Here is a 13,264-nt window from a genome sequence, read left to right as displayed (position 1 = left end):
GCTCCCTTATTCGCGTAAGAAAACATCTGTTTGGGTATCCATCTATCCAGATGTTTGATTAAAACTCAGTCTATTGATGGGTCTGATCTTTCAGATTCTTCACTTTGCTCTTAGTCATCAACAGAAAACTAGCTGTCATCTTGCTCTTGAAGCATTTTCCATTTACTCCGAGAGTTTGGAGCGCACCCTGTCAATTGAGCACGGCGGGGCCTGAAGTGACGTGCTTAGCCTGTCCTCCCTTGTCTGTATTTAGACCCTGATATTGTTCAGTGGAGATCGGGTGAATCTGGAGAAACTCTGTTAAAGGCAACGGTCCATTTCTATTTCACAGTAATATACGGAGGTTGATGACTGGTCTCATCTCAGCCTCAAGTATTACTAAAGAAAGCAATTTCACCTCATTGCTGCTGTTCAGACACCATGGGGAGGGAGGGAGAAAAGGGGAGAAGCCTGGAACAAGGCAGAGAAAAAAAGAAAAGTCTTTAAAATTGGGAAAAAGGAGGTCTGAACATTCCAGTAGTGGCGGGTAAGAAAGTATAGGAAGGGGGTTGGCAGAAGCAAAGTCCATATGGCAAACGGTGGGGACCGTCCCAGCGCAGCTTTGGCCGGAGGGGCCGGTGGTGGTCACTGCCTCTGGAGTTGTGCACAGCGCGACAGCCTGGAGGGGTCTGGGCTGCGCTGCTCACCCCAGGGACGGGGCGCAGGTCCTCCCACCGCCGAGCTTTGTGGTGCTCCCCAAAAACCTGCCAGCAGTTCGCCAGTTAGGGACCCCCTGAGATGTTCATGCTCTTGCGTTTAGACTCTAGGGTAAAATTTAGTCACAATCCCCAGAAAATTTACACATGAATGAATGATCAAATAATGTTTTTTTGGCAAATAACAAGACAAGCAGAAACTTTTATGAGTTTGTCAAATACAAATCATATCAATCAGATCATTTCTCTTGCATGGAAGGGTAGCAAAGTTTGTACATAGGGGAATAGAATAACTCTCAATTTTTCAGATGAATTAGCATGCATATTAGATAGTGTTCTCATAAATGAGTCAGAGAATACTGCTGAGCTGGAACCATTATGGGGAACTTTCAAATCCCATTTCTTGTGCTACCGCAAAGAAAGATGAAGTGAGAATCTGACAGAGCACTCTGGACTTTATACTAGCTTGGGTGGCAAAGTAAAGAAAATACGTATTAAATTCACAACTTCTCCAGAACGTGGGAGGAAAAAAAAAAAAAAAAAAAGAAAAGATTAGTGGCCTGGCTAATTTTAACAAATTGAAGGAATGGTCTGAAAAAAACCCCACAAATAGAATAAAATTCACATTCAGGATGGGAAAAACATGGGTAGACAGCAGGAAAGATTGGAGAAGTGATAATGGTGTTTATAAACTGAGCAGCAGTCACCGGTGATGTGGTCCTGGGAGGAGGGACATCGCGCTGGGATGCATCCAGAGCTTCCAGAGACAGAGTCTGTGAGACACATGCAACTGCTCTGCGAGAGACATGGTCTGATCACTGACCGGTTTGGCCTCCCGAGCCTGCCCAGTTTTACTTCCTCATGGATTATAAGATAAAATCAACTCTGAGTGTTTAGCTTTCAGCTCCACTTCAGGCATAAACTGTGTGATTTGGTGAAAAATCCAGCAGCCGGCTATATTAATTTTGTGAGGGCTGCTAGAAATGCTATGTGTTTTCTGAATGGTTATCTGTGTGTCTGTCTCTCTGGAAGGATGGATATCACACTTCTGACAAAAAAGGCTTTCAAAACTGATTGAGAACCAAACCTGGCAGGAGACAGGTTATTTTGTGTTCCACGGGAAATTCCAGAAAAGAGAAAAAAAGAATCGCTTTGCTATATGTAACAGAGGGACTCCCAACTGAAGTGGGGGAAGTATTTCCATGAGAGGGTTGCTAGCTGCGGCTTACACCAATCACAGCTCCAGAAGAGGAGGCTGTAAGTGGGCATCAAAGCTATTTGGGACAGTGGAGATAGTAGGATTGTAAATAGAAGTGGTTGTGGGTTGATAATCTTACTGAAATCAGGATGGTTCAAGGATTATGAAATGTGAGGTTGCTTAGAAAGTAGATCACACAGAGTTCAAATATACATCTGAGTCATAACAGTCAGTTGTTATTAACGATAATTAGCACAAATAAAAACAGTGCTTGAGGACATAGTGTGCTGTTGCCGCGGATGGCCTTGGGTCAGAATAGATTTGTCCAACAGATTTTGTTTTAGATTTAATTTTAATTGGTGCTTTTGTTCTAGATGAGGACTGTCTGACCAGGGAGTAGACCTGTGGAAGAGGGCCTGGGCTGCTGATGGGTACCAGTTACCCCAACATCACCAGGAGACCTTGCAGTGAAGGTGGCTGGTGGTGGCCCTGTGAGGGTGCTGGGGCACAAAGGCTGTGGAGGGCAGTGGTTCCCTCCCCCCAGTTCTGCACTGGTGAGACTATGTCTAGGCGCTGGGTCCCACCTGGGTGTCCCAGTACAGCAGACAGTGACAGGCTGGAGATGCTGGAGCCCGGGCTGTGTGGGTTTTATTACCAAGCCATCCACTTTGACTCATGTCTCACCTAGGTGTATTTCATCCACACCCCCTCCACCATCAAATCTGCTCTGCTCGTGGCTGTAGCTTTTGACCTCTTTGTCACGATCTGCAGCCCCCGAGGCATACATCCCTCCTGACAAACTCTGTGGCACCAAGACTGGTACAGGGTTGACCATGCAGGCAGTACTGCTGGTGTTTCTGGCCTCCTTTCTCCTGAAGATGCTGCAGTATCCCTGAGTAAACGGTCTCTCGCACACTTTCTTGTCTACAGCAGGATATCATCAGTATGGCTCTGTCACATTTACGTAACATTTATGAGACAGCAGCGTTATTGGCTTAAGTGTTTGCTCTTTCCTCAATGCCTTTAGACTCACTGTTACTTGTTCTGTTGCACATCATAATCCTCATGACTGTCTTGAGCATTGCATCCAAGGAGGAGAGGTCCAGGGCCTTGAACACTTCTGCCTCCCATATCTGTGCTGTCCTAATCTTTGAACTACCAGTGACTGGTCTGTCTATGATTCACAATATTGGGAAAAAATGGTTCTCCCATTGCTCACACCCTCATGGCCGACAGCTGCTTGCTGGTCCCACTGTGATGAACACGATTGTTTACAGTGTGAAAACCAAACGGATCCGTACCTGGACCACCAGAAAGCTGCAAGAAGCCAGATGTGAGTCCACAGTCATGGTGTGAGCTGTATTGGAGCTGAGGGGTCTGACCATGATTGCATGGGTGGGTGGGTAACGCCTTGCAGGCAGTGGTGGAGTCACACAGCTCAGAAAGACAATGAAAATGAGGTTAAAAGTTTAAGGGCAAACTCGTTACCGGGTGCCAACTTGAATAACTGCTAAGACTTGGGCAATAAAATTCCAGTTGAAGGGTGTGCCATTTTTATGGTCAGATGTGGCTTCTTGCATTGCACAGAATAAGATGCTATTAATTAGAAGAAATGCATACAACTCTGAGTGATCTAACTGCATAGATGTTTTAACCAAATGGAATTTTCTTTGCTGATTTTCCTCTTACAATAATGTCTAATAGAGAATGATGTTCTCTCCACTTTCTTTGATTAAAAAAAAAAAAAAAAGGAAGAAATAAATACTTCAACAAAGTTTAAAATGTTGCAGCAGAGTACTGGACATATCCATCAATATTATGCTGGGAATATCAGCAATTTATATCAGTTAATTAGGGAACACAACAATCACAAGGATTGGAAAGGGGTTATCAGTAAGAACAGTTATTCTCAGTGGGTACAAAGGAGAGTTAAAGATTAACCAGAAAAAGCGAATGCAGGTTATCATGAGACAGGCAGTTTTAAAAACCAGGTCTGTGGGTCTGCAGAGGAGCTGACAAGGGAGGTCCTCGAGGTGGGATTCCTGCTGGGTGAATGATCTCAGACAGACCAGATATTTCTTCCAAAGGAACAGCATCTCTGTTGCTGCACTTGCCCAGTCCTGAAAAGTGCCTGGGACACCTTTTCTCGAATGAGTTTGTTTTTCACAGTGTAGACAATGGGGTTTAGCATGGGTGGCAGGAGCACATAGAGATTGGCCAACAGGATGTGAACGTGGTGGGGGACATTGTGGCCAAACCGATGAGTGAAAAATGAGAAAAATGCTGGCGTGTAGAACATTAATATAACACAGGCATGAGAGCTGCAGGTGCCAACTGCCTTGAGCTGGGCATCCTTGGATGAGAGCCTGAAGACAGCCCGGAGAATGAGGACATATGATACCCCAATGAGTATAACATCCACACCTGGGGACAGAAGGGTGGTGGCAAAACCATACCAGATGTTAACGGAGATGTCAGCGCAGGCCAGACGGGCGATGCCCATGTGCTCGCAGTAGCTGTGTGGCATGGTGCTGTGCCCGCAGTACGGCAGCCTCTGAAGAAGGAATATTGTTGGGAACATCACACAAAAGCTCCTGGCTATTGCAGCCAGCCCTATCTTGGCTATCATCAAGTGTGTGAACACAGTGGCATATCGCAGGGGGTTGCAGATGGCCACGTACCTGTCGAATGCCATGGCCAGCAGAATGGTCGACTCTGCAATGAAGCTCAGGTGAGTGAAGAACATCTGGGTAAGGCAGGCGTGGAAAGACATCTTCTTGGAAAGGGACCAGAAAATGCTCAGGGTTTTGGGCACTGTGGAGGAGGATAATACGAGATCTGCCACCGCTAACATGGCCAGGAAGAAGTACATTGGCTTGTGGAGGCTTCGCTCCATCACAATGACAAACAAGAGGATGAAATTGCCAAGGAGTGCCGCAATGTACATCAGGCAGAATGGGATGGAGAGCCAGGTGTGTAGGTCTTCCAGGCCTGCCATGCCCAGCAGAAGGAAGAAGGCAGGCTGCAAGCTGGTTTGGTTGAGAGCTGCCATGGTGGGAGGATATCTGAATCAGTCTGGGCTCCTTTTGCTGTAAGTGAAAATAGGGGAAGAGGTGGGGAGCACAGTTCATGATACAGAAAAACCCACCTGAGTTTTCCTAGAGCACGTTATTTCTCTGCATCCCAATGTTTTAAAAAATCACTCCCCCACACATCAGGGAAGCGTGCTTGAGATACTGACTCCAAATCCAGTAATAAATTAAATTTTAAAGTGTATTTCATAGACTCAGATATTGAAATCCAGCAAAGGGTTTTACCAAAGTCCACGAGCTAGCGCAAAAGCTTGGCAAAGGACCCAGGAATCCATCCCCTCCAGCTCCAACTGCTGTTCTTTATTGTTTTTATTGTGATGTTATTTGTTTTGTTCTGTAGCCCCCAAAAGCATATGAGGCAGGTGACAAGTTGGGACTGACGGACGCTAATTTTATACAACATGCTCTTTCTTTCAGCACCCACCTCCCCTCTCTCCTCACTCATTCACACCGCATTTTGCCTGACAGCAGAGTAGGATCCTGGCACGGCAGGGAATGCTCGCACGGCATCCAGAGCAACAAGGCTGTTACTGATGGCTGCATTGCATCAACGTGAAAAGATGATCTGCAGAGCAAAGTAGAGTGGAAGGTCAGCACCCCACAGAGTATGTGATCCCAGGGAACAACCGTGTGCCGGGGAGGCAGAGCAGCCGCTGAATTTTAAAGCAAAGTCAGAAGCAAATGTCTAAAGCAGAGCGTAGCTGTTGGTAGGAAAGACGTGCAATCTGGGCACAGAGTTTGCACAGAGGAGCTCGGGATCCTCAGAGTTTGCCCAGGGATTGTCCCGCTGCATAATGCGGGGGGACACATACCATTTGCACTGCAGCAGTGCTGCCCTAGTGTCATCTGCCCCACACTCTGTCACATCTTCCTGGCCACGTCTGCCACCAGATGTGCACCGAACAAGCCCAAATCCTCCAGTCACCCGATGCACATGGGGTTTGAGCGTGCAGAGTCCTCTCTGCGTACGCCAGGGACTGCTGCGGCTTTTCTCCTTGGTGCTACCTTGGGACTTCTGTCTGTGCTTCCCCTTCCTCTGCAAGTTCCTCAGCACCTATCGAGAGGGTGATTTGCAGTATTTCCAGAGAAATAACAAAGCCACCCGAGGGCAGCATCAGCCAACCTAGTTGAAATGTGAAGAAGAGCCATGAACCCTTCTCAGACAATGGGTGGTCAGGGTTAGGTCTCTAACTTGCTTTGACTACCGATAGCCTGGTGAGGATAGCAGAAGGCTTTGCTGACAGTCTTTTGCTTCTTTGAATGCACATCCCAGTCCCCCTATCGGGAATTATACATGAAAGGCAGCATGAGGTCATCATGCAGGCTATCAGCTTTTTAGAGCCAGGCTGCAATCTCCTTCATGAATGTTGATTCAGGTGGAGCCTGGGAAACTCTCCTGCAGGTAGCACACCCTTCAGGTCAGAGGAGGACTCTGGACCCAAAGTAGCAGCATTTACATGAAAAACCCTGCCTGGAAAATGGTGTTTCTCATCTCAGAGCCTAAAGCTGCAGCTTGGAGTAGTCTGGGGAGGGGGTGTGTGTGTTTCTCCCAACTGCAGAGTTTTACCTTCTAGTTCAAATCAGGCACCTCAGCTACAGAAACCTGCCAAATGACAGCTACTGCAAACAACTCACCAGCTCCCATGACCAGCAGGAATGCAGATATCTGCCTCTGAACCTGAGGAGACACCCACAGAGAGGGCAGGAAGGTGGCGATACTTATACACTCCCCCTGAGTCCCCATGGGGCTCACAGGCAGCTGGGAGCGGCAGAGCTCTGATCTGTGCTGCTTGGACAAATGTGATGAAAAGTATACAAAATTAATGGGGTTTTGAGTGGAACTCCTTTAACGTGAGCTGCCTGGTGAGGGATTACCTTCCATTGCCTCTGCAGACTGTGGCATGGGATGGAGCACACAAAGACTTCAGAGTGCTGCATCATCTTCACACCTGGATGGGGATGAGGTGGGATGGCTGAGGACACACAGATGAGTGATGCTGACCTCCTCCAGCCAACCCTGCAGACATGTCACAGGATCTGCTGCCATCATGGCCCCTAAGCCTTACTCTGCCTGCCTCTGTGGCTGTCCAAGAGCTGCTGCTTAGAGCCACGAGGATGATGCGAGGGCTGGAGCACCTCTCCTATGAGGAGAGGCTGAAAGAGTTGGGGCTGTTCGGCTTGGAGAAGAGAAGGCTCAGAGGAGATCTGTTTGCGGCCTTCTAGTCCCTAAAGGGGGCCTACAGGAGAGCTGGGGAAGGGCTTTTTATTGGGGCATGTAGCGATAGGACGAGGAGTAATGGCTTTAAAGTGGAAGAGGGCAGGTTCAGCTTGAACATTAGGAAGAAGTATTTCCCTGTGAGGGTGGTGAGGCACTGGAACAGGTTGCCCAGAGAGGTTGTTGAGGCCCCATCCCAGGAGGTGTTCAAGGCCAGGCTGGACGTGGCCTTGGGCAACCTGGTCTAGTGGGAGGTGTCCCTGCCTATGGCAGGGGGGTTGGAACTGGATGATCTTCAAGGTCCTTTCCAACCTAAACCATTCCACAGTTCTATGATTCAAGCACTGGGGTGATTAATACATCAAAAGTGGCTGCTCTCTGCAGCAGGCTCTCATCACCATTCCCGGTCTGAGTGCTTGCACTCTGTGAGGACTCTCTTTGGGGGCATAAAAAGAAAATCCAATATTAACAAAGAATGGGAATGGTCAACAAGTGGGTGAGCAGAAAGAGGTTGTGGGGGAACGGAAACTAATAAAAGTATGAAAAAAGTCAAACCTGTGTACCTTAAATTGAGCACTAAATCTAGACTTAGTTACTGAAATAAAAGAAGAAATTGACTTAGCCAGATATTTTCTTTTTCAGCCAGATATTTCCTTTTCCCTTTCTTCTTCCTTTCTTTCTTTTTCCTTTTCTTTCTCGGGAAAATTGTGACCTGACGTCTTGGGCATTAACATTTCAAGACTGGATTTTCAAGCCCCTCAAATTAGGATATCTGCACAAAGTCATTGTTACCAGCTGTTGGCACATGCATACCTTATGGCTGTTCAGCCCCAGCACAGATGTTGTAGCACATAACCTCCGGGGCAGATTGACTCCAGTGTAAGAATTCATGGGTTTAACTAAGTAAGGTCCTCCATCCTCAGTGACCCACTTGACATATCTGTGGCTTAGGCAGACTAATGCTTTCTAATGCCTGAAAATCAATTTTATATTGTTAAAGCTGGAATTATCTATGTCACAGACCTAATTTGGTTATCCTTCCCTGTGGGTGAGTCAGTGGCACATAGCTTTCACAGGGTCTCAGGGTGGGGGACTGAGCTCACCTAATTTCTGCCTCTCACCCTGTTCCCAGGGACCAGGACACAGAGCAGTCCTGAGGACAGCACGTTTTGGCATTGCCCAGCAGCTTTCAGGGATTCGTCTCTCCTGTCCCACACTGGTGCCAAGCTACGGCTCAGGTCTGAAAAACAGAATAGAATTTAAGTTCCTCAGCTTGTGGGGTTTTAACAGAAAATTCTCATAATCACACAACCACCTTTTGTATGTGGCAGCTGTATTCAGGGGAGGTTGTGGTGTGCAGGTCTCTGTGCACATACATCCTTTCTCTGACAGAGGCTTCATTGGGGTTCCTCTGCAGTAAGCCACTCAGGTGAGGACCCACTCATGGAGACATCACTTCTGGACTGTCTTTCTGCTTCAGAAAAAAGGAGGAAAATGAGAAAAGGAAGAAGAAAAGGAGAAACAACCTTTCTGTGAAGGTCCTGACATGGGACAAAGAACCTATGGGGTGCGTCTGGCATGAAGCAACCCCGTGTGACCCCATGGATTTACCTTCTCATTTGTGGTCTCCAAAGCGGAGATATGTCCCCGCTCCTTGTTTCCATGAGGAGCTCTCCACCCTGGACTGAAGCCATCTGGGTCAGTGGGCGGCAGGGACCAGGAGCATCCCGCATCCCATGTCCCGTGTCCTGCATCCCCCATCCCGCATCCCATGTCCCGTGTCCTGCATCCCCCGTCCCGCATTCCACATCCCGAATCCCACATCCCTCATCCTCCATTCCACATCTCACATCCTGCATCCCCCATTCCGCAACCTCCATCCTGCATACCCCACCCTCCACCCTGCCTCCTGCATTCTGCATCCTGCATCCCCATCCCTCATCCCAAATCCCACATCCCCCATCCCGCATCCCCATCCCTCATCCCGCATACCCCATCCCAAATCCCACATCCCTCGTCCTCCATTCCACATCCTGCATCCCCCATCCCGCATCCCCCATCCTGCATCCCCCCCCATCCCGTATCCCCTGTCCTGCATCCTGCATCCCCATCCCTCATCCCGCACCCCCCATCCCAAATCCCACATCCCTCATCCTCCACTCCACATCCTGCATCCCCCATCCCGCATCCCCCATCCTGCATCCCCCACCCTCCATCCCACATCCCCCATCCCGCATCCCCCATCCCGAATCCCACATCCCTCATCCCCCATCCCGCATCCCGCATCCCCCAGCAGAGGGAAGCAGCGAGCCGCGCTCAGCCCGCCCGACCCTCCCCAGGGGTACCCCGCGCCTCCGCAGCCCTCCCACCCCGGGGAAGGGGATCGGGGGTTCGCGGGGTCCGGGCTTCACACCTCCCCGCTGCTGCTGCCGCCAACGCTCTCGGGTGGCGGGAGGGGGTTCGGCTCCGGCCGCGCTGCTGCCTCTGCGCTCCCAGGTTGCAGTGGAAGGACTCTGGAGCCTGCACCACCATGGGAGGGCTGCGAGGAGCTCATCCGAGTGCCGTCTAACCCAGCCCGGCCACCAGCAGATCCCTGGGGAAGAGTTTAGGCACAAGGCAAACAATGCAGTGGTGCTCCTCAACAGAGAAGACCACAGGGGCTCCTCAGCCAGAGAGGTTATTTTGGTGTCAAAGGATTGCTCTCCCGTGAATTTATCTTGCTGCTTTTTGAGCTTGTAGAAGTCTTTGCCATCCACGACGTGTGGCAGAGCTTTTCCCCAAGGGAAAGGGTCTGAGGACAGCTCTGAGGTTGAGGACAGTGGGTCTCACCCGTGAGCAAGGCTCTGCCAAGCAGCTCTCAGGCAAAGGCTGTCTGATTGAAGCTTTCACCAGAACAACCCAAAACTTCATTACTGGAAGAATCAGAATTACTAGTCTCCAGTGTCTTTAGTTGTAATTTCATTATACATAGGAGGACACACATATATGTCTTGATGTGTTATACAGATGTGTGCCAAGGGGACTGAGCCTGGAAAGGGCAGGGGAATCCACTGGACCACTTTTAAAAATATTTATAGTTCCCAGTACCAGTGCTCCCAAGAACATGCTGATCCTACTTGTTACAGTGCTGGGTGCACAGTCCGTAAAAAACGCTGGCAGAAAGCAGTTCTTAAATGTTTAAGCTGTTTGAAAATGCCCTTCCAAGGGCACAGTTTACACAGTGCCTGCACCTCTGGGTCAGCTGGAAGAGAACAGCTCCTTTTGAAACAGCACTACCCCATCAGCTCAAGTGGGAAGAAATCAATCTTCTGAGTCTAAATGAGCCAGTCTGAGGAGGCGTTGTGCTGCAGTGCCTTATGGAAACTCCAGCATACTAATTAGCGCATGCTAATTCAGGAATGACAGTTATTTCAAGAAATCTGGTGCTGTAGCCCTGCCCAGGCAAAATGCTCCAGGTGAAACAAAGAAAGACGCAGGGAGGAAAGCACCTGTGTTTTAAAGAGAAGACAATACTTTTGGTTAATATCTAAGAGTCCAAAATTCATTGCTTTATATAAAGGACTCCCCTTGCAGTCCCAGGGGCTGCTTCTATGATCAGCCCGCTGCCTGGGACACCAGCCCAGCTGTCTGTGGAGGGTGGACCTTGCCAGACCCGACCCCCTCTGCTCCTAATCACCCCCACCCTCTGCTTCACAGATAATGGATCAGGTTCGAATGGCCAGTGACCAGCCTGATCTCCCTGGGGCCACACACAGTCCTAGGTGGCCAAAAGGACAGTCACAGAGAGCAGTGTGTGCCCTGGCACCCACACCACCACCAGCAGTGCTCACGTGGACGTGACCAGCACAACCCAGCCCCATTCCTCCTCAGTGGATGGTCAGGACAGGACATGACCCTCTCCCACTTGGTTCACAGTCACTCTTGCATCTGTGGGTCCCTCGAGCCCTGGAGCAGACCAAAAGTACAGATCCATGCCCAGACCCTGAGCCCTGCTTGTCCACTCTCCAGCTCCAGCCTTGGGTCTTTCCAGGTTCTGGTCTCCTCCCATTCATCAGCTTAACATTTGTCAACAGCTTAACATTTGTCAACAAACCCCACACGTGTAACCCCCCGTACAGAGACAGTAAGGTCACTCAGAAAAAAGCCAGAAGTGAGTTTAATGAGCAGACAGGACAGGCTGTGGTGATCAGGTGCATGGCCTGGAGACTGCATTGACCAGCTCCTTTACCAGCCCCCCTCCATTTTCCTGTGCTGGTTCCTTCCCAATACACCCGGATACCTCCTTTCCCCTGCCTTTGGTCCTTCTTCTAAACATCCCCTTATACAGTTTGCACATCTCCACAAGCCCCTTAAATCATCCCATATAAAATTTTACACAAACCCCATCGAATATCCAGCACTAAGTCTTCTCTTTCCCAGGGGAGCCATGGTAATTTTATTTCTCCCTTCTCTGCAGTTCTGCTTGAACCTCTTTCCTCCCTGCTCTTCCAGCCACATCTCAATCCCTGACCTGATGATCGTGGTCTGCGTTTTTGTCTCTGTCATCTCCTGGAGTCTTGGGTTTGTGTATCTAGGTATCATTTGTTATTTTTCCTGTCTTTGCCTCTGTTTATAAGTTGAAGAGCCATTAACCAGATACTCTTACAAACCATGGTTCTTACACTGCAGGTATCAACACATCCTTTACCTCCCATATACCTTTTACCTTCCTTAGATCCTTACTTGCCACGTATCCTTACATTGGCAGGTCTGGCACGTCCCCTTGGCTGGTCTTCTTGGGGGTTGAACCTTGCATAAGACAGTTGGCAATGACCATCATATTGGCTTTACTGGCAAATGGCAACCCTGGACTTGCTGACCCCTCTTTGGCAGAGCATCCTCAGTATCTGTCTCTGGATTGGTTTGGTTTTCACGCTGTAAACGATAGGATTCAGGATGGGTGGGGCAAGGAAATGGAAGTTGGCTGTGAAAACGTAGGCCTGGGGGGACACGTGTTTGCCAAACCGGTGCCTCATGGACAGGCAGATCATGGGGATAAAGAAGAGGAGGACAGCACAGATATGTGAGACGCAGGTGTTGAGGGCTTTGAGATGCTCCCTCCAAGTTGTAATGTTCAGGATGGTCTTAAGGATGAGTAGGTAGGACAGGAGGAAAAAGAGCAAGTCCAAACCCAGTGTGGAGAATAGCGCAAAAAGCCCATAAGTACTGTTGATCCTCATATCCAAGACTGCATGTTTGATGATGTCTGGATGCAAACAGTAGGGATGGGAGAGCTTGCTGACCCTGGTGAAACACAGCCGAGTCAGCAGGATTGGAAGTGGGAACTGCACTAGGGCGGTCCTCACGATGATTGCCATACATATCTTGGTGGTCACTGAGTTGGTGAGGGTGGAGGAATATCATAGGGGGTGGCGGATCGCCACAGAGCGATTGAAGGCCATTGCCAGAATGACAGCAGATTCAATATCTGTGAAGGAGTGAATGAAGAACATTTGTGCAAGGCAGGGGGGAGGGGAAGGAGGAGGAGGAGTTATGGGAGAAAGTTATCTTCAGGCACAAACATCTGGCAGCACCAGTTAAAGCAGCCATAATTCCCTGGTCAGTCTCCACCCTGAGAGTGCAGGAACTGTCAGAGGTTGTCTTTAATTGCCCTAATTTTCTGGTATGTGTTTTACACACACTGTGCTAGATGGATGCTGCATCACTTGCGTGCACAAAGAACTGGGGAACCTCCTTGTCTCAGACACAGTTTGTGCCACAAATTGCGCCCCCCCCCCCCCCCCCCCCCCTACCCGGCGCAGCACGCACTGGAGCAAGGGAGCATCGATGCCTCGAACAGGCACAGCGTGAGCTGGGACTGGGCTGGCGGAGTGCGACACCCTCCCAAATTTGAGATCAGGTCCACACCAAGCTCTCACATGTCACAGCCTGTCAGGAGGAGCAGAAAAGAAGGGTGAATACTTTTGGTTGCTTTTCTAAGTGATGACTCATTTTAACATTTTGAGTCTGATGTACTCCCGAAAATGACAAATTCCACAGATGCACCCCAGGATTTCCCTGAGAC

At 49.3% G+C, this 13,264-nt stretch overlaps 1 protein-coding gene and 1 pseudogene across 2 annotated transcripts; both read right to left on the bottom strand.

The window, feature by feature from the left end:
- Positions 1–3,952: 3,952 nt before the first annotated feature.
- Positions 3,953–4,945, bottom strand: LOC309684888 (olfactory receptor 52B2-like; the record flags this gene model as incomplete). Its single annotated transcript, XM_082498255.1, has 1 exon — positions 3,953–4,945. One exon carries the CDS (start codon positions 4,943–4,945, stop codon positions 3,953–3,955), a length of 993 nt encoding a protein of 330 aa, XP_082354381.1.
- Positions 4,946–12,026: 7,081 nt separating this feature from the next.
- LOC309684780 (olfactory receptor 51L1-like) lies at positions 12,027–12,692 on the bottom strand (annotated as a pseudogene). The gene has a single exon. The product of its transcript is annotated as an olfactory receptor 51L1-like (transcript).
- Between the last annotated feature and the right edge of the window lie 572 nt (positions 12,693–13,264).

Source organism: Vanellus vanellus (genome assembly GCF_965231255.1).
Source record: "Vanellus vanellus genome assembly, chromosome: 1".
NCBI classification, from domain to species: domain Eukaryota; kingdom Metazoa; phylum Chordata; class Aves; order Charadriiformes; family Charadriidae; genus Vanellus; species Vanellus vanellus.
This window is presented reverse-complemented; position numbering and strand designations above follow the sequence as displayed.